Source organism: Pelophylax lessonae (assembly GCF_965119305.1).
Source record: "Pelophylax lessonae genome assembly, chromosome: 3".
In the NCBI taxonomy this organism is placed as follows: Eukaryota; Metazoa; Chordata; class Amphibia; order Anura; family Ranidae; genus Pelophylax; species Pelophylax lessonae.
In genome coordinates, this window is record NC_138770.1 from 160,029,491 (window position 1) to 160,053,338 (window position 23,848).

The 23,848-nt window shown below is 36.1% G+C and overlaps 1 protein-coding gene across 1 annotated transcript in view; it reads left to right on the plus strand.

The window, feature by feature from the left end:
- Positions 1-23,848, plus strand: part of MYT1L (myelin transcription factor 1 like) — a 451,852-nt gene that overhangs the window by 424,815 nt on the left and 3,189 nt on the right. Inside the window, exons 17-21 of the mRNA XM_082250801.1 lie at positions 7,841-8,062; positions 10,504-10,595; positions 11,866-11,969; positions 13,070-13,129; positions 15,881-16,024. Of these exons, the coding sequence (XP_082106927.1) occupies positions 7,841-8,062; positions 10,504-10,595; positions 11,866-11,969; positions 13,070-13,129; positions 15,881-16,024 (622 nt within the window). The remainder of the gene's footprint in view (positions 1-7,840; positions 8,063-10,503; positions 10,596-11,865; positions 11,970-13,069; positions 13,130-15,880; positions 16,025-23,848) is intronic.

Sequence of the window (23,848 nt, forward strand, 5' to 3'; positions counted from 1 at the left end):
AGTTGCAGGGGCCCCTGAAGGTGGTGCAGTGTCTGTCTTTTTGTCAGAAATCTAAATAAAAGATCAAGGATCACGGGGGGGGTTCTATCCTCCAACTGTTGTCCGGCCAGCCTGGAATGGGGCTTTTCGTTAGGAAGTATGGTTTGGCACTGGAATTCGGAATCTTCTCTGTGCTTTAATCCCTCCCTAATAGTATCTAAAAAAAAACAGAGCGGTATATAAACTGTATTGCAATAAACAGGTTCACTAACTAATACACTGGAAGATGAGCACTATGCATACAGTAGCACAGACCAATGGATACTTGCATAATAGTCTCTTCTGGTCCAGGATTTAGTAGCGCAGGACATGTGGCTGAGACTTTCTCTCTCTCCCTCTACTTCCTCCTTCTGGGGTCTCAAAGCCAACAAACCAGGGGCAGGACAAAGATACATAATATATTTACAAGCATTTACAAATTCAAACAGTAGAGGGCAGTAGATTCCCACACTTGCATCCCCTGTTATGTGCTATAATTTAATCCACTGGCACCTACATCACTACAGGACACAATAGTAACATAGCCACTGTGCACAGTGGGGGTTCAGACATCCAACATACCCAGAAGCGTTTAGAATCCTAAAGAGTTTTCTGTGTTTGTAGATTTTAGCAAAGCGATGATCCAAAACCAATGCTAGCTAGAAAGGTAAGTATGAATAGTCCTCTTTTGCAGGTCCCCTTTTTTAGAAAACTATTTTTTATCAGTGACAAAGCACTTTAACCACTTGCTGTCTGGGGCAATTTTTAATATTTCAAACACATATTAAATCAAAATTTTGTGCTAGAAAATAACCTCCAAACATTACATATTTTTTAAAGCAGAGGCCACATGTGTGGTACAGTCGCTATTTGCATACGTGTTCGGAACCTACCTGTGCATTTGCATTTGCATATTTGCACGGTGGGGGAGGCACTTTTTTTTTCTTTTACCTTTATTGCTATAACAAGACGATTAACCCTATGTGGTAATTTTGAGCAGTGACCTTTCATTTTTATGGAGACATAAAGGGTCTATTAGACTCCCAATGTCTTCCCTGCCGTCCAAAGCAGCTGATCTGCTGCCTCCCTGGCTGGTACAGATCTGAAACCGGAAGTGATAAAATCATTGTCTCGAGCGGTACTGTGTACCAAATCTGGTGGGAATTCAGAAAACATGAAAGTGGCCACAGTGCACATGTTATTAAACGCATGTATCCTTTTATTGCACAACATAAATAAACACTTACATTCAACAGAGGAGATCTGAGGGCAGCACAGTAAACTGGCTGTCATGCAAAAGATTACAAACCAACCAAAGGGATGTGAAGACAGTGGCGTCTACGGGCTCCTAGGACCAAGACAACAGGCATGGGAAAGTAAAGTAAAGGGGTGTATACAACACGTTTCAGAAGCCTTGCCTCCTTTATCGAGTATCAACTACTGTATATTCCCCTCCATTTAGCAAGTACTTTTCATATATCTTATCAGTTTGCACACATGCTACTATTATTATTATCAACATCGTTGTTATCTTTTTTTTTTTTTAAATTAATATTTTTTTAATTGAAAAGAAAAAAGGATTTTCCAGTAAGAAAAACAAGAAAATAAAAGAAAGATGAAAAAAAAATTTGAAAAATTCAAAAGATTCCATACAAAAGATTACATACAAAATATGGCCATATTAGCATAACATGGTATAGTATGTGAGTACATATCATTATTCGAATAATAGGTCACTTTGCCATATTGGCATAACATATTACAACATATTAACATATGTCATTGTTCAAATTACAAATCAAATAGCCATATCTTAGATATGTGACATGTTTGGATCAAACTATCTCACTAAACTTCTATATAATCATAATGAAAAAGGGAAGGTATCATCAGGAGACCTCCGTGGACTTCTTAACCGCCTTAGCGGTAAACCCGAGCGTGACTCGGGGTAGGAATTTTCTGCTATTAGCGGTATCCCCGAGTCACGCTCGGGGTCAATGGGCAGAGCTTTGCAGACAGCGCAGCGGAGCGTCTCTTACCTTATCCTGGCGATCCAGCGATGAGCTCTCATTGCTGTGACCGCCAGCGAGATCTCCGCCGCTCGTCTGACGGTAGGAGGACTTCCTAGTTCCGTTCCCTGCAGCAGCAATGCTGCATGGGAGCGGAACTAGGGAGGGAAATTCAAAAAAAAAAAAAAAAAAAAAACGTTGCACAAAACACATAACACATTTTATATTATATATATGCATATATATATATATATATGCATATATATATATATATATATATATATATATATGCATATATATATATATGCATATATATATATATATATATATATATATATATATATATATATATATATATATATATATATATATATATATATATATGCAAATATATATATATACATATATATATATATATGTATATATATATATATATATATATATATATATATATATATATATATATATATATATACCTATATACACACACACACACATATATATATATATATATATATATATATATATATATATATATATATATATATAAAATTATATTATTGATTCGATTATAATTCATGCGTTATATATATATATATATATATATATATATATATATACACACACACGTATATAGATATATATATATATATATATATCTATATACACACATATATATATAATATATAGCGCATGAATTATAATCTAATCAATAATACAATTTTATTATATATATTATATATTAAATAATAAAATAATATTATTGATTCAATTATAATTCACTTGTTTGTGTTTCAAATTTATCACATCTGGGATGTCTACTAGAGTCTTGTTTTGGTCAGGTTTAAGTCAGTAATTACTAAGAATTGTAGGCCTATAATACATAACGCCAAATTTCCATGAAAAGAATTGTACCGCTTTTGGAACAGAATTCCTGACAGAATCATACCGCCAGGGAGGTTAAGTCAAAGTATTTGTATTAGATGACATAGTTTCAATATATTCCGATGAACATGTAAAGGAAAGCCAACCAGCCAGTCTTTTAAGATATGTATGGTTTTGATCTTTTAAAGTTAGAGAGAGATCCTCCATCCGAGCTGCATGTGCGAATTGTTCTAACCACATTTGGACAGTAGGGATAGTAGGTTTTTTCCATAGTTTAGGGATTAGGGATTTTGCCTCATCTAATAGATGAGGGGTAATAGATCGCTTACACCTGCCCACTTGTTCCCCTGAGCAATGGGAACAGGACCACCCAGGCATCATCCAACACTGGATGCCCCTGGATGATGTTGATCCAATGCAACACAGAGGACAAGTATGGGCGCAGAACCGGGCATGACCACCACATATGGGCATGAGAGGCTTCTTCTCCGCATCCTCTGCAACAGAGAGCTGAGTAGTCTGGGAACAATGACCGCAACTTTCTAGGAGAGTAATGCCATCTAGACAGCAATTTATATTTTAGTTCTGAAGATTGTGTAGAAATAAAAGAAGTATGTACTAGCTGTAATATCTGTTTACATTGTTGATCAGTTAAAGGGCGGTCTAGGTCCTGTTCCCATTTCAATAATAATGGGCTACCTGATGTCTTCTCAATTTTTATTAATGCTTTATATAAGTCAGATAAGCTGCCTTTGGTAGTTTGTGACCTTGCCATGATCTCTTCGATAGGATTCAACTCTGCCAATAAGCGAATAGGCTTAGGTAAAGCATGAACAAATCCAAATATTTGTCTATATTGCCATGTAATCATTGTGGTTATTTATAAGAAATAATTTCTGATAGGTCTGATCTCATGAGCGCAGAGAGATTACTTTTTCTTTTGGACACATCTAGTGGGAGTTTCCCAGGATTAGGAGGTATTGCAGTAGGGTATTTTCCTTGCTCCGTCGAGTATTGGGAAAAGTTTTAAGTCAACAGCCTCAATACGCCCTATTGAATGAAGCCATCCCTGGTAGTCCCCACAGTGCACAGAGACTGGCTTCTTTTATTTTCCTAGCAGCCAAATGAACAATTGCTGGAGCCTGGAAGAAGCTATCTGTTTCCTTTACCCATACCAAATATAAAATCTCTTGGATTATTATCCACGAGAAATTGTTGAGTATGCTGCTTTATAAGCAATTCCAAAAGACATGGTCACCCTGGGCCGAGTAAATGCATATCCAACTGATGAACATATGGAATGAATATGGTCTTCACTCTTTGGCCCCAGGGAACCCCATGTCTGCTGTCTCTCTTTCCTTTCTTCTTCGCTCTTTTTTTCTTTTTCTTTTCTCTCTCTGGCCCCTTTGGTATATCCTGACACAATTTCTCTTGGTTTTATTTTTATTTTAAGCACATGATATCTATGAAAGTTTCTTTGGAAAGGGCAAAAGTTTCCTATTAATAAAATATTTTGCTGTATCACTATCTCATGAATTTGTAGCCACGTTATCATGCATTATGTTTTCCTTCTCTTTATGTGCAATTTTTACTGTGCTGTCAGAGGATCAGTAGGCACCTTCTTGGCTGCAACTGCAGTCGTGATCTTGGTATGACCATTTGACAGCATGACATATTCATACGTATGTTGGCTAATGTAAAAAACATTTTTTTTAGTTTTGGATAGCGTAGGGAATGGTTTAAATCTTCGACACTGGGGAGAATTACCATTTACAACAGGATGTAAGTGGGAATCTCTCCAAAATAAAGGAATTCCCAGCTTAGACTGCTGCCACTGGTTTGTTGATGACTCAAAATTTCCCTCACTTTCAGCCCTTGGTCACACCAGTACGACTTCAGGCACGACATACGATTCTCAAATCGTACCTGAAGTAGCATCTAATGTATTTAAATGGTAGTGTCCTAATAGATATGATTTTAAGTAGTACGATTTGAGAAGTAGTTCATGTATTACTTTTTCAGGACTACAGCACAATTTCACTGCAACAGACTATAATGTAAATCATGCTGCAAATAAAGCCTGTGTCCTTATCAGCACTACATGAGCCCTAAAAGAAGTGAAAGATTAACCGTTTGCTAGTTAAACTTTTGTATAAAAAATCACTGTTTTTCCCTGTGACATGGACAGCCCCTCTCACTGAAGTAGCACTGAAGTCGTATCAAATTGTTACAAATCTCACAGAAGTAGTGTTGAAGTAGTGCTGAAGTCATGCTGAAGTCAGACTTTAAATCGCTCTAATTTAAATCATACCCGCTGGGACCGTAGCCTCAATCCCATAGATATTAACCATAAGGACAAATATAGGGGGGGATCTCTTTAGCAGAGACAGGGACAACAATGCAAAGCCAATAAAGGTTCTAACCCCTCATCAAAAACTAAAAAAGTAAAAGCTTTGGCATTAGATACTTTTTGATTAGAACAACTATGTGATAAACATCATGTTTTTTTGTTCACTCACACACAATTGGATATTTAAAATAAACACAGGTTCAACATATTTACTATTATTTACTTTGCAAAGTGAACAGTCTCTACTGCTTTAATAAAAAAAATAAAAAAAAAATCTCCCTCGTTTCAGGTCTGCAGGCTTTATATCCAGTCTTGGCCCTTCTACAATGCTATGGGGCTACTTTTCTTTACACGTTCATTTATCTTAGTAAATAAGGTGAAGCTGTGTTCACTTTAAATGCCCAATTACAGGCAAGGGCAATTTAAAAAAAAAAAAAACGATTGGGCCTTGCACATTATCGGTGTAGTCATCCTATTTACTAAACCAAGCAAACATTCATTTGCAAGGTGTCAATTTTTACTTCTTTAGTAAACCAACCCCAATAATTCTGCAAAGTTTCATGAAGGCAACTGAAGGCGTTGAACCTAAGTGCTACAGTGCTAATGACTGACCTGTTATTCCATATACAACATCAAGAGCTTTCTACATTTAGTTGTTCTAGGCAGCTTCACTTCTGTCACCTAAAACCTAACAGCTCACCTAATGGCTGCATTCATTTTATATTTTTCACCTCTGCACTTGCTTGACTTCTAAAATAAAAGGCAACTTTATCTATGATTTCAGATCAATAAGGAACATTTCTCTCAGCATTAAAATAGCTTTTAGTCCCCTAGAAAACATACATCAAGCTGAGATCCCAGCTGTCTTTGATAATTGCCAATATTGTCAGCTAATGTTCCTCGGCCTTTCATGGGTTTGAAATTGTACCTATCCTAATATTACCTGAACATCTGGCAGATAATATTATACTAGAGCAAAATGTTTTCAATTGTTATTCAAAATGAGCTGCTTTAAAGTAAGTAGATTTGACTTTTTTTCAATGAAGAGTTATTTTTCTTAAAGTATAACTAAAAGCATTTTTTTTTTTTTTTACTTTTTGACAGTGCTGAAGAATTAATACACCTGTCAGTTTTTTGTTTTTTGTTTTTTGCTAGCAGTTTTGCAGTAGCAGTTAGCAGGTTGGAGCACACTGATTATTACTGATTTATTTATTCAATTTCCTTTTTTTTTTTTTTCTTGCTGTCAATGCCCTTATTAGGAAGATTTACCCTGTTCTTTTGTCCTGTTTACCATTATCACAAAAAGTAAAAGAAAATCTAGAATGTTGAATAGTAGGGAAAATCGTTTAATGGGGACAATAGTCCTGCTGACCCTGGTGACAGCCAAAAATGTCCTCACTTAGTAGGGATTTCCTTTATTTCCTGTTTTGGCCTTTGGGACAGGAAGTGAAGAGAAATCTCCCCAATGAAACATTTATGGCAAAAAAAAAAAAAACTGACAGGGTTATAACCTTCCCTCACTCTTTCAAAAAATCCAAATTTTGTGGTTAGTTCTACTTTAAAGCTGAGCTCTAGGCAGATATAAAAGACACACATTTTTGCAGCTCTGTAAACTCTAGTACATCATTAAATGTATTTAATGCAAGCAGATCAATTACCTAAATTTGATCTGGTATCAGTGTCTTGCAGTCCTCTGTACAACATAGTCGAGTGGGAGAGAAAAAAGTGTCACAAGGAAGCAATTTACCATTCTGCTGTTGCAATCTAGTGTAATTTATCCTTTTGCTATCGAGTTCTGTTCACAACCACATACAGCTGGAACAGCTGGATAATGTGAATACAGTGGTGACTTCCCCCCCATTGTCCTGTAGTGAGTCATATGAATTCTCAATTAGATAAAGACAGTCAAAAAGGAAGTAGACGTTGCTAATATTTTCTATTTGATAGCCTAATTTGCTCTACAACCAAGCATATGGAAAGCACTCTGTATAAAAGGTTATTTGTCAAAGTGAATCAATAAAAATTTAAAGTAAAAAAATGTTGAGATTTTTTAAAGAATGTATAGAAATGTAAACATTTAAACACATTCCCTTAAGGCTCGATTCCCACTACTGTTACCTGAAAGTGGTGTGACTTACAGTGAGACTTTGCCAGGAGACTTCCTGGCAACTTAAGTACTACTTTGAGGCACAAGTCTGATAGAATTCGCCTTGAAGTAGTACAGGAACCTCTTCTAAAGTTGGAACGACTTCAGTAGTGCTTATTAGGACAGCTCTCATTGAGTGACATAGGATTGCACATGTCATGCGACTTGGGTTCTCACGAGTCAGATCCCAAGTCACGGCAGTGTGAACCGAGCTTCAAATGGAAAATCACCAACACCCAAAGATAGCTACAGCTGTTGTGGAGGTTTATTACAATTAGCCAGAGAATGCTGGGGATTGTAGTGTTACTCCAAGTTGCTTATATCTAATTGAAAGCCTTTCCAAACTAACTTGGAGTGTGCACCAAAAGTATGAAAAAGTATATGTCAATAAAAGAAAATTAGAAAATGAATTTATCTATTTGTGATCACTAGATGCCCAGTCCCTGGCTGTGATGGGCAAGGTCATGTGACGGGGAAGTATGCATCACATCGCAGTGCATCTGGATGTCCACTGGCGGCCAAGAGGCAGAAAGATGGCTACTTGAATGGCTCACAGTTCTCATGGAAATCTGGAAAAACTGAAGGAATGTCCTGTCCCACTCCAGGATGTGATGGTTCCGGACACATAAGTGGGAGTTTTCTTACACATCGGAGGTAAGTTGCTTGTTTCACAGAAGCCAGCTGTAGAGTACACCAGCCTCATGTGTTGACATCATATTTGTTATTGAGAAAATGCTCAGACATTATTGAGCGCTCTTAAAATCACATCTATGCTTTTGCTAAAAAGGAGGATCTATAAGAAGTTTTAGATGCTAGATTTCTATTGCTAGATATAAATGTCAAAAATTCTGTATTTATTCAGTTTGGTTCCCTACAAGGGTACTGATCTTTCCAGTCCTCAATATCAGCCACCAAATATAATCAGCATTAACCGCTTGCCGACCGCCCACAGTATATTTACTGCGGCAGTCTACCCCTCCTGGGGTACGTCGCTCTCCCAGGAGCCTGTAGGGGGCGAGCTCGTTCATGGCCATCCCAGCGTGTGTGACCGGCGGCTCCGATGTCCGCCGGCCACTCGCAAACTCCCGCTGGAGAAGGAGAAAGGCAGGCGGCTATTGTAAACAAAGCCACCTGTCATTCTCCCTGGTGTAACTGCAGAGACTGTACAATCCTGCTATGTAGGATTGTATGTCTCTGTAGTTACATCAAAAGCCATGCCCCTTGACAGTTGGAATCACGCCCCTATGGACACACTTAACCTCTTGATCACTAATAAAGTTAACCCCCTTCCCTGCCAGTGTCATTTTTACAGTAACAGTGCATATGTATAGCACTGATTACTGTAGTAATGTCACTGGTACCCCCAAAAGTGACAAAAATGTTAGTAAGGGGTCCGTTCTGTCCGCCGCAATGTCGCAGTCCCGCAAAAAAAATCGCAGATCGCTGGCATTACTTGTTAAAAAAAACAATAAAAATGACATAAATCTTTCCCTTAGTTAGTAAATGCAATAACTTTTGCGAAAACCAATCCAAAAATATGTAGCAGAAAACAAATTGGCCTAAAATGTTAATATTTTTACATTTTCTTGGGGAATTTCATTAAAAAAAATTTGAAAAATATTGTTATTTTTTTAAAATTGATGCTTTTTTTGTTTATAGCGCAAAAATAAAAAATTGCACAGGTGATCAAATACCACCAAAAGAAAGCCCTGTTTGTGGGGAAAAAAGGACGTCAATTTCATTTGAGTGCAACGTTGCACGACCGCGCAATTGTCCGTTAAAGTCATGCAGTGCCGAATCGCAAAATAGGCCCTGGTCTTTGAGCAGTCAAATCCTCCAGGGCTTAAGTGGTTAAAAATGTGTTTTTTTATGATGGAACCAAATATAACTTATTGAATTTGTATATGAAAAAAAAAAAAAAACCTTACAGACTTATTTCATATGTTTCCTTATCCAAGATAAATAGTTTTTACCTACAATCTAATTTAATCCTTCAAATGCTTAAATCTACCAAAAAATGTAAGGATCAACTATATGTTAGTAATTAAACACAGAAATTATATTTAGTTACAAAATGTAAAATACATCTAAAATGATTAAATATTTTTAACGAAAATGTTAAGCAAAACATTAAGGTCTTGTAAATTTTATTTTAAAAAGGGGGGGGGGAGTACCGCGCTTCAAGGGTGATGTATAGTATAAAGTGGCTCAGTAAAAAATAATAAATAAATTGATAAATAGTTCCACTGATTACTAATGTGTTAATTAAATATCGTAAGATAAATCATATGATGACAAAATAAAGTGCTAGTATTGGTAAGTGTATATAATCATATATAAATCTGTATCGTAAAAACCATATACAGTATTTTCTTAGATTATAAATAAATGCATATCAAATAACAAAACGTGCTTATGGTGATTCTGTATATAAATAAAACTCTATAAAGGTGATAATCACGTGCCAAAGTCAAGTGCTCTGTGCAAATTAATGACTTCTTTAAACTAGATTTCTCAATATATATCAAATGTGATTAGATGCCAATGTGCATCATAAAGTGCTCAAGTGTCCCAAACAATAAAAAAGTAAATCTTCCTCTTCTGTGTATTAAAGATAACTTTTCTTCCACCTCTACACCTCTAGGTGTGCTAAATGCTCACCTCCATGCCTCAGGTAATGTGCCTTTTAGATCTATTAAGGGCTCCAATCCTTTCTCCTCTCCTCCTCTGAATTTATAGGATAGGTAAAGGGGATGGTGGTATGCTCCTACTTGCAGGGATCAAGTATTGGTTCACTGGTAGTACCACAAATCTTTCTCATAGTCCAGAGGGATCTGTATGTCTGTGATGTCTCCAAATGGGATGAAGGGTGCATGCAGGATCTTCTCATCCACCTCCTCAGCCAGTCCTCTACATTCAGTCATTAATCCTTCAAATGCTTAAATCTACCAAAAAAATGTAAGGATCAACTATATGTTAGTAATTAAACACAGAAATTATATTTAGTTACAAAATGTAAAATACATCTAAAATGATTAAATATTTTTAACGAAAATGTTAAGCAAAACATTAAGGTCTTGTAAATTTTATTTTAGTTTATCGGGATGTCCAAGAGCCACATCAGCAATGAAGAAGGCCAGATTATCAGGGGAAGAAATGATGACTATAAAGCAGAGAGCAACCAATGGTATTGTCTATTGTTAAGATATTGTAATAAAGCTAGTGTCTCACAATCAATGTATTCTCCAATGTAATAAATGTTTATTTTTCTGGGCAGTGTGGGTTATGACGTACACAGGAGAATTTGTTTTGGGGTTTTTTTTCAATGCACAAGCTTTTTCTAGTCTGATGTTTTAATACAGTGAATGCGTTTTTACTTTTTTTAATTTTCTTTTCAAATCAAAATATTTTTCGTCTGAAAAAGATACTTACATAGTTACATATTTAGTCAAGTTGAAAAAAGACACTAATCCCTCTAGTTCAACGCAATAAAAAAATAAACACACACACAATTACACACAAATAGAAAACCTCTTTAAGCACAATCATATACCCACAGAGGAAGGCAGAAGACCTCATGATAAAGAAGAATCATAATCCAAATTGCTCCAGTGGGGGGGGGGGTCCTTTCTGATCCCCCATGAGGCAATCGGATATCTTTTGTGAATTTAGTCATACACCCAGCTCTTTCTTAAAACAATCTACTGAGCTGGCCAGAACTAGTTCTTGAGGAAGCATTCCATTCCAAATTTTTACAGCTCCGCCTTTTATTCTGTGAAGGTTAAATCTCTTCTCCTTTCCTCTTGTCCCCTGTAATGACCTAAAAATGAGTAGCTTTACATCATGTTTACTATATGCTGTATGTGTCCCTGTTATTGATTTTCCTTCACTTCTATTGTTATTGTAGAAAGAAGTGAGGGGGGGATCTCTCTAACAGAAACACAGATAGCAGTTAACGTCCGACAGGGGTTATAACCTTTCTTCCCTCTGTCCAAATCTTGAGAAAAAAAAGGTTGTGACTGGATTACACCTTATTAACTTTGACATCAGATTTCATGCAATGGTTCATCAAAACTTGTTTCAGCCAGGTACATTAAATCACAAAAAGATGATTTTTTTTTTAGTTGTTTTTGCTTTCAAGTTAACAAAAAATAAAATTCAAAGGTTAAATAATTGGCCAGCATTTGTATACAGTAGTCTTTTATTTTTTTTTGAAAAAGCAGCAAATTTGATTTTAGCCTTCCCAGATTAAATAAGTAACGCAAAATTGTTGTTTGGCTATCTATAGAGAGGTTAACAAATCTGCTATTAAATACTGCAGAAATTGTTTTGTTTAGACCTTCTTTCTCTATAAATGCTAACATCTTTTATCCAATCCTAAAAGTAATTTTCATAGTTAAAGCAATAGGGAAAAATGTAATAAGTCTATTAAACTCTTTTCTTTTACTATCCTCCAGGTATAGAAAATGACGAAGAGATCAAACAATTGGATGAAGAAATAAAAGAACTAAATGAATCCAACTCCCAAATGGAATCTGATATGATTAAGCTGAGAACTCAGGTAACAGTTTTCTATAAACAGTATTGAAAATGTCTTATTTAGCTAATTTTAAATATAATATTACTACAACTAGCACTGCCAAGAAAGCATACAGCTCTGCTATGTATGAATTTCCTATATGAGATGCCACTAACTTATTAATCTTAAAAAAAAAAAAAAAAGACTAAAAAAAGACAGTAAAGCTTTTATTCTCATACTCACCCATACTTCATGCATGCAAAGTTCATTCTCTTGAAGTGAAGTTCACCTTTGCTGCCAAGGGTCGAAGTTCACTTGTGGTTAACGTAACATGGGTAGGCCAGGTGATCAGCACAATAGCATACGCCATTTAAACATTGTGATGCTAAAACTCGATTTTCATTTGTCATTTAACATTTTTCTTTCTTAAAGCCTGCACTGTTTCTTTGTGACGTGCATGTGCATGAAATGTCCGGATTACATCTCTATGTGACATATACGTGAGTGCATCTGTACTTTTGTAAATACCGTTTTCTGTGGCCACATGTTCATGCTGGCTGCATGGTATTCATCAACCGAAACATCAAAGGTAGACAAAGACAGATTGGGGGAAAAATAAAATTACATGGAGGGTAAGGGTGAGGATGAGAACCTTCTTAATGTTAAGTGTTGCATTCAAGTGTGTGGCACTGATTAACAAATAAAGTTATTTAATTTGAACTCACAACAACTGCAATTTGGCACAAGAAAAAACAGAGTTCAGTTAAATAAAAATAATAATAATAATATTGTCTATAGACTTTGGATTTTTGACGATAAATGTAGAATGACAGTTTTGCTTGTGTAATAAAATTTAGTGATTATGATTTAATCATATAAAGAGGTGGAACTTAACTGCACACATTAATGATGAATTAGAGAAAAAAAAAAAATCTCTCTCAAGCATTACATTACCCTTACCTAAAAAAAGCTGGGTTTTATCGCTTAGAGGATCTGTTAGCCTAGTCTGATGGCTAGTCTAACATATACATAAACATTTATATTTGGTTTCCAAGATTGATCCCTATTGGACGTTCACATACAGTTCCACCTCTTTTGCTTCATTCTCTGCCCCCTTTTCAGCTTTTGCTCCCTCCCACTAGGTACTGGACGAGCGTCCTGTTGCTTGCCAAGATCCCTGTGTTGATGAATACCAATTTCATGTAAGTTACACGGGAGGGGAGGTTTTGTGGTTTTTCCATGTAACTTACACGAAATTCAGCCTTTGAAGAATAAAAGTTGTCCATAAGTAGAATTTTATTTTTTTTATCTATTAGCAGAACACAGCCTACATTACAAACAGAGCTCTGAAATATCACTTTGCAGAGTAGATTTTAGGTTTTATCAGTTTTTAGAGTAGATAAAAGAAGAAGGAAGGGCACTACAGTCAGTGGTTAATAATCACAGCGCAGTATTTTTTGACTGAGGTGTACAACAATATAATATATACAGCTATCTTTCTTGAAATATACCAAAGCATCAATATAATAAAAAGAAGGTGGTGACTATTGGGAAGTTTCTGATAATCATTTATCTTGAATTACTAAAGGAGTGTCATTTCTATGTATTGCAAAAAGAAAATGTATTTAGCTCTTTATTTAAGATACAGTTGTGCAGACTTAAGTCATGAAATTGTGCAAGCAATTATTACTATATATTTATTATTATTGTTATTTATTTTAAATTTCTTGCACAATTGGGTATTTTTTTGCAAAGTGAATTTTCACTTTGTTTGACGTCTAATACTAAGATAATGAAAATTCACTTTGCAAAGTGAAATAAAGTGAATATGCTTTATTCCTTTAGTAAATCAACCCTTTTGTGTGTTTAGAACTAGTGTTTAGGAGATAATAGACACATAACTGATCACATATACAGTATGTGGGGAGTTTCTATACGTCCACATCCACTATTATACTAACACTCAGATGTTTTGCTCTGTACACCTCAGTTTGACAGGTTTGTCCAATTGCATGTATGGACAAATTTGTTAAAAATCCATATACCTAATATCATTGGGCTTAATTAATGAATTAGGCAGAAAGCAATATGCATAGAGCAGTGCCTTTTATCAGTCAATAAGAACTCATCAATCACTAATCTTATAATAATAAACAGCTCTGTTTGGCTGTTCTTTGCATAATTTTACTAAATAGGTATCATATATGTGCACACATTTGGGGCACTTTTATAACTAAACTCAGTAGATAAAATTGCAACAGCCTACCTAGCTTAGATAAAATCTATATTACAACAATCTGACAACATGAAGATACAGTATACAACATCCAGACTCAGAAAGATGAAAGATTTTCCAGGAGCCTTTTAATAGTGAAGGCAGACATTTTTGTACTCTAAGCGATATTAAGCTTGATTAGCTATTTGTGTTAAAAAATCACATGACTCCTGCTTCACCCATAGACATGGCTGCCTCTTCAGCCTACTACACCAACTGATAGCTAAAGGCTAAACATTATTTTAGTTTTTGATAGTGGGGAGAAGGATTAGAACATCTGTCAGTTTTTATTGTTGTCTGTGCCTCCGTTAAGGAGATTCGCCCTTTCTATTTGTACCATTATCATTAAAATTAAAGTAAAATAAAATCCCAAATTTTGGGAAATCTTCCAATGGGAACACAAGTTCTGGTGACCTGAGGGTCCCCAAGAAATTCCCTTAATTTCCAGGGATTTCCTATCACTTCCTGTTTGACTATGGGACAGGAAGTGAAGAGAAATCTCCACAATAGGACACAGTAGTAAAAATAAACATTACAGTGCTTATAACTCCTTGCTCTATCTAAAATGAAAAAAAAAAAAGGTTTGCCTAGAGTTCTACTTTAAAGCATAAGTACGATAGAGTAAAGTTGATATAAATATACATTAGTAACGAAGGAAAAAGGGGACCATAGGTCTAGAGTTCTACTTTAAAGCATAAGTACGATAGAGTAAAGTTGATATAAATATACATTAGTAACGAAGGAAAAAGGGGACCATAGGTCTAGATTTCTACTTTAAAGCATAAGTACGATAGAGTAAAGTTGATATAAATATACATTAGTAACGAAGGAAAAAGGGGACCATAGGTCTCTTAAATGTCTCAACGTGCTAGGACACCTAACAGGAGGCTAATACAGATATAAAGACACATGGCACTCACATAAAATAAACAAATGTTTTGGTAAAAAGTATTTTCTTGTTCATTTAGACCTAATTTAATTTGTACTTGTATAGACAGCCTAAGTCAAACTTCTCAGAAAAAAATCTAATACAAGTTATTTTTATTGTGCTTGGAAAAAAAAAAACTGTTAAAAAAAGTTTGCATTTTTAAAATGTAAGTGTGAGATTTGCCAGAACATATAATCTTACAGAGCTCAGCTTTATGACTAGCAGAAAGGGGAAAAAAGAACCTGAAACTAGAAAAATGACAGGTGCAATTTGATAGGCTGCTGTGAACAATGCCTCCATTTTCTTTGCTCCAACATTTCTAATAATAAGTGAGTCAGGCTGTCTGTGAATGAACCCCAAGCATGCTTTTGCAATATATTTTAGTCATCCTGGACGTTGAAGCCAGTACGTTTAATATTTTTATAATATAAAATATAAGAAGGTAAAAAGGAAACACCATGAACTAGCTATGTACTTTTTAAAACACAAAATGAAGTCGGGTGAAGAATGTCAATATAGATATGGATAGAAAGAATTGGGTTTTAAAAAATCCTTCACACGATTGTATCTAAATATTTAATAGTGATCATGTAGATAGTAAGATTGAGCAATCACACATTTTTTTTTCTAAGCATAGAATGAACTCCATTAGGTAGACTTCACACTAATTGCTTTGTTGGTAAAGTTACACCTGATGCTAATGGTTTGTACTGGTCTCTGTTGTGTTTTTTGCCTGGCTGTGCTTTTTAGATTACAACAATGGAGAGTAACCTGAAGACAATAGAAGAAGAGAATAAAGTCATTGAGCAGCAAAATGAGTCTCTTCTTCATGAATTGGCCAATCTTAGTCAGTCTCTTATTCATAGTCTAGCTAACATCCAGCTGCCCCATATGGTAAGTGACTTATCAAATATGTTTTTACTTACATTAGTAATATTCTCCTCTGGAATGTTCTTAACATTCCAGAGACCCCTCTAGATTTTTATTTACTCAGCATTATGATTGCCTTGAGACATTTGTCTAAACAGCTCATGTGACATAAATGAAAGAAGCAAATAATGCTATTTTACAATTATTCTGTTTGTGATAGCTCATGGTATGTAAAGGACCCTCACAGCAGAACTATATATTATCAGCTATGACTCAATGGACAGTTGTGGTGGTGAAGGAGGGTGAAGCTGTAGCTGATTGATGACTGTCTTTACCAATCTATGCAGCAATCACACAACCAAGCATGTGCTGCTTAAACTCTAAAATTATAGGATCAGTGTATTTTGTCAAAAGAACTTTGAAAGCAGTGTTTTGGCAAAAAGAAATGTGCAAATGTCTGATAGTTATTATGAGAAGTTGAATCTTTTTAAGGTTTTAATGTGTCATGGTGATGGTAGCGAGATTCTATGACACAGCACTGGAAAAGGGGGGTTTTGTAGACCCATTATGGACCTGTACCCAAGAGGTAACCTTAGACTCTATTCAGGTTTTGTGTTAGAGGGTCAGTAGTTTGTCAGTTGACTACCACTTCATTTTCTTTTGGATACTGTGCCCTCAAAGAAGCACAGACCTTACTAATATGCTAACAATCGCATGGAAAGTTCATATGAGCCTTTAGTACACCAGTCTGTGAATTCTGCAGTAATACGGATCAAGTTGAAATGTCCTGGGAAACAAAATATCTCTCTTACAGCAGGCTAGAATTACACGTTATTCATGTCTGCTTTTAAAGTGAACCTCTAAGGTTAGAAATGTTGGAGTTTCCATTGTCATTTTATTTTTAAATTGTGGAAGCTTTAGGACCGTCATCTGTATGATGACTTTATTGCTTAATTAGTCATTGACCTGAAAGAAGCATTTAGGACAGGAATTTGGACTACACCAACTGCAGGATTGTTCTAGGTCAGGTTTTCTATGAAGGATAAGTCCACCCAAAACTTATATTGAATTTGCTGCTTGGTGGGTTTGCCCCTGATTGATTGTATGGTTTTGAAACTCTGAATAGGCTGCCATATTTCCTGATTCACCTATGAGTGTTGGGTCCAGTACCTCATTGTACATTCTCCTTAATATATAAATATAAAAAATGCCTACAACTACATAAGACTCCCCTCTCAATGGCCACAGCAGTGTAAAAACTGAAGCACAGATATCCACCATATAATATAGTCAGGTGATATAATTCTCCACTGTAAATACAAAACAAAGAAAAGGGCGCACCAGCCTAGCGCATTATCCTCAGCGAGTTTTATTAATAATAAATGAGTAAAAATCAGCTACTCACAAACATGCGTAAAAGTCAAGCATTTCAATTCCATTGAGCAGCATCTTTACAGGAGTCCAATATCTCGTAAAAGCGTAATTCTCCAACATGTCCCAAAAACTGATGTTTTACTTTGTGGTCTGACTCTTTAACAAACGTATATAATCCCAACCAAAACTAACTATGCTAACTGAATCTAATAGTAATCAGATGGGGGGGGGGGTTATTATATAATTTGTCCACATTATTGCTTACAAGGTATATCTGGAAAAAAACAAACATCACTGTGCTAGCTAACAGTCAACAACAAGTTAAGGGCTGTGTAGACGACATCCACTGGAGGTGCCACCATAAACGCTTCTTAGTATTTCTCCTCTTTGGCTGTTCCTGATTTCACCTTCTAGAGTAAAATGTTGATTACTTAAAGGAAAGTGAAAGTGAGAGAAATACGGAAGCTGCCAATGCTGGCCTTCTGAATATGTTAGTTGCTTAAATGCCTCTGGTTTCAGCACAATAAAACACTGAACATTTATAACTGGATATACTAAGTACCAAAACTGTTGGATCAGTATGATGCTCAGGATACTGGTACATTCAAAAGGAGTGGTAGGCAATGGCAGCATCCTCATTTCTTTACTACAGGCAGTCCCTGGGTTACAAAAATCCTACTTACAAACGACTCCTACTTACAAATGGAGGGAGACAACTGGAAGTGAGTTGAAATCTACCCCTAGGATGGGAAATTCACTCCCGTAAGAGTTCTCATGGAAAAAAGGTGTCTCCACTGAAGCCTTATCACCAATCCTTGTTTCCACAACAACCCACAATTTTCAAAATCCAGTTGTCATAGGGACAGAAAGTGAGGGGAAATCCTCTGAACAGGAGTACAGACAGCAAAACAACTGGTACAGGGGTGTTAACCCTTCCCTATGCTATCCAAAAGACTAAAAAATTATTCTTTTGGTTGGGGCTACACTTAAAAAATGTACCTGTTTGGACTTACAAACAAATTCAACTTAAGAACAAACCTACAGACCCTATCTTGTTTGTAACCCGGGGGGCCGCCTGTATAGGTTTCCTTGAGCAGACCTGTATAGAGCTAGTGGTGCATGTGCCATGTATAGAAAGTGCTGCTAGTTTGACTGCAACATGGACAGGTGAGTAAAATAAAAGGGGTGGACATAAAAAGTTTGGTTTAAGCTCTTGAAATTCAAAGCATACGCTGAAGAATATGTATATCAGTTTCTGATAATCTGTTGAAACATTCACATGTAACATTTTTCAGGAATACCATTATAACTTATGCAAACTCACTTGTATTTTATATGTAGTGTCCCTTCCGATACTCCCCTTGAACTATATCTATGGTCTGCTACTCTTCTCTCTCCTCATTAGCTCATCCCATGCACATCTTCAGGATTTCTCTAGGGCCGAACCTCTTCTTTGGAATCCATGATCACGTTTGTTTGCCGCATACATCATTGTTGCTGTACTTGTCAATCGATCCATCATGTCTCCTTTCTTCAGAGATTCATCCAACCCTTAGAGCTGTTAGAGTGAAACTGCCTGGTTCACCTTCCCTTCACATAAACCCTTATTTACTCCTCACTGGCACTTAGGATCTGGAAGTGTATGGATGTTTTGATTTCTCAAAAACATGCATTTCATGTTCAATGTCTTATTCAGATTGTAAGCTCTTGAGAGCAGAGTCACCTCATCATCTCAGTCTGTCTGTAAAATATTGTATATTACTTTTGTGAATGTAAGAAGTGTGATATAATAATAAAAAATACAGCAATGAAATGGAAAAGTATAATTTCTGACATTTTAGTTTTAAAGCTTTCCTCTTGTATATGTAAAACACAGCCTACAACTACAAATGGTTTAGATACTGCCCCCATACAAAATCTGCTTGGGCAAATAAACAAAACTCACAAACTGCCAAGATGCATAAATGCCCTGTCTCTCAAACTACAAAACAACTAAAACTCCATTTCACATATATTCAAACATTTATGGTACAAACGATACATTTTATTGTCCATTACTAAAATAAATAAATAAATATACAAAAACACCCTTTTTTGTATATGTCAATATGGAGGAATGAGCATTCCTAGGGAGGCTACAGTATTGCCCCACCTAACACAACAGCAAGGATGTGTATACCCCAATGCAGCTGCCTTTGCAATTTAGGGAGGGCAGTTGGGAGGCAGGAGCAAAATGGCTCAACCTCCTGTTTTTTTGCACCCCCCCAAACCCCCAACCCAAGTGTAATCTTAAATTTAATAAATCAACCTGTCTAACTGTGATAGTCTGAACCACAGACAGTTAGAAACAGAATTAGACATATCTTGTGACAGATTGACACAAGTCCTATATAAAACCTGGATAAAGAAGTTACATTCAAATCTCACCTTTTGTTCTTTTGAATAAGGATACAAGGTATCCCATATGGATATTTGTCTTCTCTTCCATTTTCAAAAATAAGTGAGGGAAATCTGAGTTATATAATTCAGGTCATATAAATAGCACATTCTGACATCAAGAACTCTCCTCAAGCTCATGCAAATCATAAAATAGTGAAATCCTTTGCATTGCCATATGGATGACATAGTAGTTTGCAATTTCAGCCCAGTTTACATGCTAAAGGTATTAAGACAACCATGAGCAGAATATTAGAAATGGCATTGTTAAAATGTGCTATGTCGTAAAAACCTTCTGAGAGATGAAATAAATTCTCTCTAAATCACGTCAGAAGACTTAGGTTGGCTTGTACTGGAATACAATGACACTCAGCACTCAGCATTCTTAATGATTCTCAAATGAACTTAGTGAATAAATAAATGTTATGTTCATTGTGCTAACTTACAGATTAAAGGCCAACTCCAACTATCCTTTTCTGAGAACGTTTTTCTTTCACTCCATCCCCAACGGCGTTTCCCCTTACTTTCTGTTCAAGTGACCTCACAGAAAATGAGAAGAATCTCCCAATTGACAGTTTTAATCCTGTCTCGGTCTACTAAAATGTGCATATACTGTCTTATTTTCCTTATTGTAGAAGATATTTTCTCATTTATATGGAGGCCAAGCTTTCCAGAATACGTGACAGTGACAGGGTTTGGGACCAATCAAAAACTTCCACGAGTGTTAAAACAGTTGCAGTCAATTTTTTCAAATTATTATTTAAAAAGAATGCTAAAACTGAGTGAATTAAATGTTACCTATGCAAGTACCCTTGTAAATATGATTTGTGCCAGTCCAGGTCACTTTTATTAGACAGCTTGGTCAGCACATACAGTAATTATATTTTTAAGAAAAACCTAAATAATGGAATTTAATATAAAAAAAGTATAATGAATGGAATTATTACATTTATTAACTACATAGTTATTAGAATGACATTTTTTTATGATAGTAGTACTGTCAATTCTCAAACAGCAAATCTCAGCTTGAGATTCTCAGGCAATCAGTACAGGTTGAATTGAATAGTTTGAATTGAATACTTCGCATTTATCGAAAATCACATGACCAGTGGCCTGAAGGCACTCTACAACATCTGTCACATGTAGCACAAGCACTAAGGTTCAATCCTTGATAAAGTTACGCAAAGTGGGGAAATATGTAGGAATAGGGATGAGAGTTTTGGAGCACTAGGGCATTTGAATTTGAATTTCCACATCAGTCAGCTATTAGAGAGTTAGCAAAAAGAAGAATAAAGATGAACATACTGAAAAGAATACGAGAAATATCAGTCAAGAGAAAGTACAGCAAATAGTAATGTGACAAGTAGATACGTTTTTGAAATGGTTGGTGGATGCTAGTTTAGATACGGCAACTTAGAGAACAACTTGTAAATTATTTAAATAGAAATCAAACAAAGATATTATTTTATTGTATATGCCTATTAACTGGAGTCTGATGAAGTAACGTGTCCAGTTGGGCAGGATGCATGGGATTGATGAAGTGCATCATACACCAACCAAATCTATGAAACTGCAGTGTACTAATATTGGCATTGGAGGAGGCATGGAGCACCAGTTTCCATAGAACAGGTATGTATTTATGTACCTGTGTAAACGTTAGAAATTCAAGAAGCAAAGTAGTCAGGACTCAGGATGGTAGGGTGTGAAGTTATTATAGGTGAGTTTTACCACACTGGAGATTATTTAGTATACCTTGGAAAATTAAGCAAGTTTACAATTTAATCTTATTCCTTTCTCCTGTTATTTTCTAACAGTAGCACTTGAAATCGTGAAAGCAAACTTGTCGGGTAAAAAAAAGAAATAAAAATAATTATAATAACATCCTGCAATGCAGGCTACCTACCAGAGTCTTCCTTTTATGGTACTACCCCTTGTCTGGTGGTAGGGGAACATGTGACACTCTTCTTGTACTCCCATATTGAACTGCTCTGTGCCAAAATAGTCAATGGCCAGGATCGAGCTCTGCCAAATGGGGAGAAGAAAAAGTTACTAGCAGACTGAAATCTGACCATAATGGTTTTGATTTGTTGTTTGCTGCCTATTTTTGGACAGCAGCAATGTTTGGGGCACCAGGCTGCAGCAAGTAGAGGTTGTCTAGCACACATTGAAAAATTATTTTTATATTATTTTATTTGGCAGGAAAGGAGACTTGAACTAAAATGTAAAAACTCTATTGTGGCTGCCCCAGCCCTCTGTTTTCAGAACACTGCACTACAGAAATTTGAAAACACTTTGAGAGTAAATCATAATTAAATCATAAGAAATATTTCCCTTACTCTCATGCTTCTGGCAGGCCCAAAAGTGAATTAAAAATATAAAATGAATTATATAACCTGCCTGCCAGCTTACAACACATGTGTAGTACCTGTAACTATATAGCGACCATATTAAACAAAAGACCTCATTACAGGTAGGGAATCTAGAGGGTACTCTTGCAGACTAAGTGGCAGTGACACAGGTACGTCCAAAAATATTGAAATTGACAAAAAACAAAACAATGAAAATACTCATCCTTTAAAGTTAAGAATTAGGACAATGTTGTCTCAAATTACATTAGGAGATGCGTATAATCCAGCAAGCTCACCTAGGCGAGGTCATAACAGTGGGTGTTCTTGGGGTAGCCAAAGAAAGTTGAGGATCCCACATTCTGAATGGATGCACTCCTTTGTGGTTCAGTAGTGTCCTGTCACAAGAGTTGGGATCTTGGACTTTTCCAAGATTCCTCTGTGAGATCAACCAACGTCAGCGACAGCTAAAGCCTGAAGCCTAAGAGCAAGGTGTGCAGTTCTAATGCATTTTCTTTCTTTTTTTTATTTCTGCAATGCAGTGTTTTATGGGGGGGGGGGGGGCAGCCACATACGCTATATTGTCAAAAGTATTGGGAAAACTGCCTGTACACACACATGAACTTTCATGGCATCCCAGTCTTAGTCTGTAGGCTTCAAAACTGAGTTGGCCCACCCTTTGCAGCTATAACAGCTTCAAACCTTCTAGGAAGGCTGTCCATAAGATCCATAAAGACATGGATGAGCAAGTTTTGGGTGATCTCAACCCGATAGAACACCTTTGGGATGAATTAGAGTAGAGACTGCCAGGCTTTCTTGTGCAACATCAGTGCCTAACCTCACAAATGTGCTTCTGGAAGAATGGTCAAACATTCCCACAGACTCACTCCTAAACCTTGTGGACAGCCTTCCCAGAAAAAGTGAAGCTGTTATAGCTGCAAAGGGTGGGCCAACTCAATATTGAATCCTACAGACTAAGACTGGGATGCCATTAAAGTTCAAGTGCATGTAAAGGCAGGTGTCCCAATACTTTTGAGAATATAGTGTATGTGGACCTTACATTTTATTGTTAAGTCCAATTTCACTTAAGTGAATATGGCAATCTAACAACTCACTTCACTTTCACTAATAGTTAAGCGATTCTATTTTTGGCCGAAACCCATGTAAATATGAATCCCATACAGTTAGAGATACCATAATTATATAATATTTTCAAATGTTTGAAGAGTACATGTAAAAGGTAATAAGTATTTAATACATAACCATAAAATGTTAATGCAACAATTTATAAATTAGAATAAATTGTGTAAATTATAGGGGAGGTAGCTGCACACAGGTGGTTTCTCCCTGATGTATCATGTACATGTCCCTATCTAATTAGAGTCAACTTCAGTTGGTGATTGGAAAATGGGGTAAAATAGGCAGCAGGACAAGGAAAACCAAAAAAAATAAGCTATCAATGAAAATCACTTACTTTCACTTTAGTCTTTCTGGCTCCTTCTGCCCTTACAACCCTGGATCTGCTGATAGGTCTTAGGCTTAGGCCTAGAGTAATGCATTGTGGGATGGGGGCAGAAGGCATGCAAGGTGTTCATCATCAGGAAGTGGAGAAATATTGTGGCTGCTCTCGTCATGCTACTTATTTATCTTCCCCATATCAGATGTTAGCTCTAAACTAATAAAATGTGTTTCA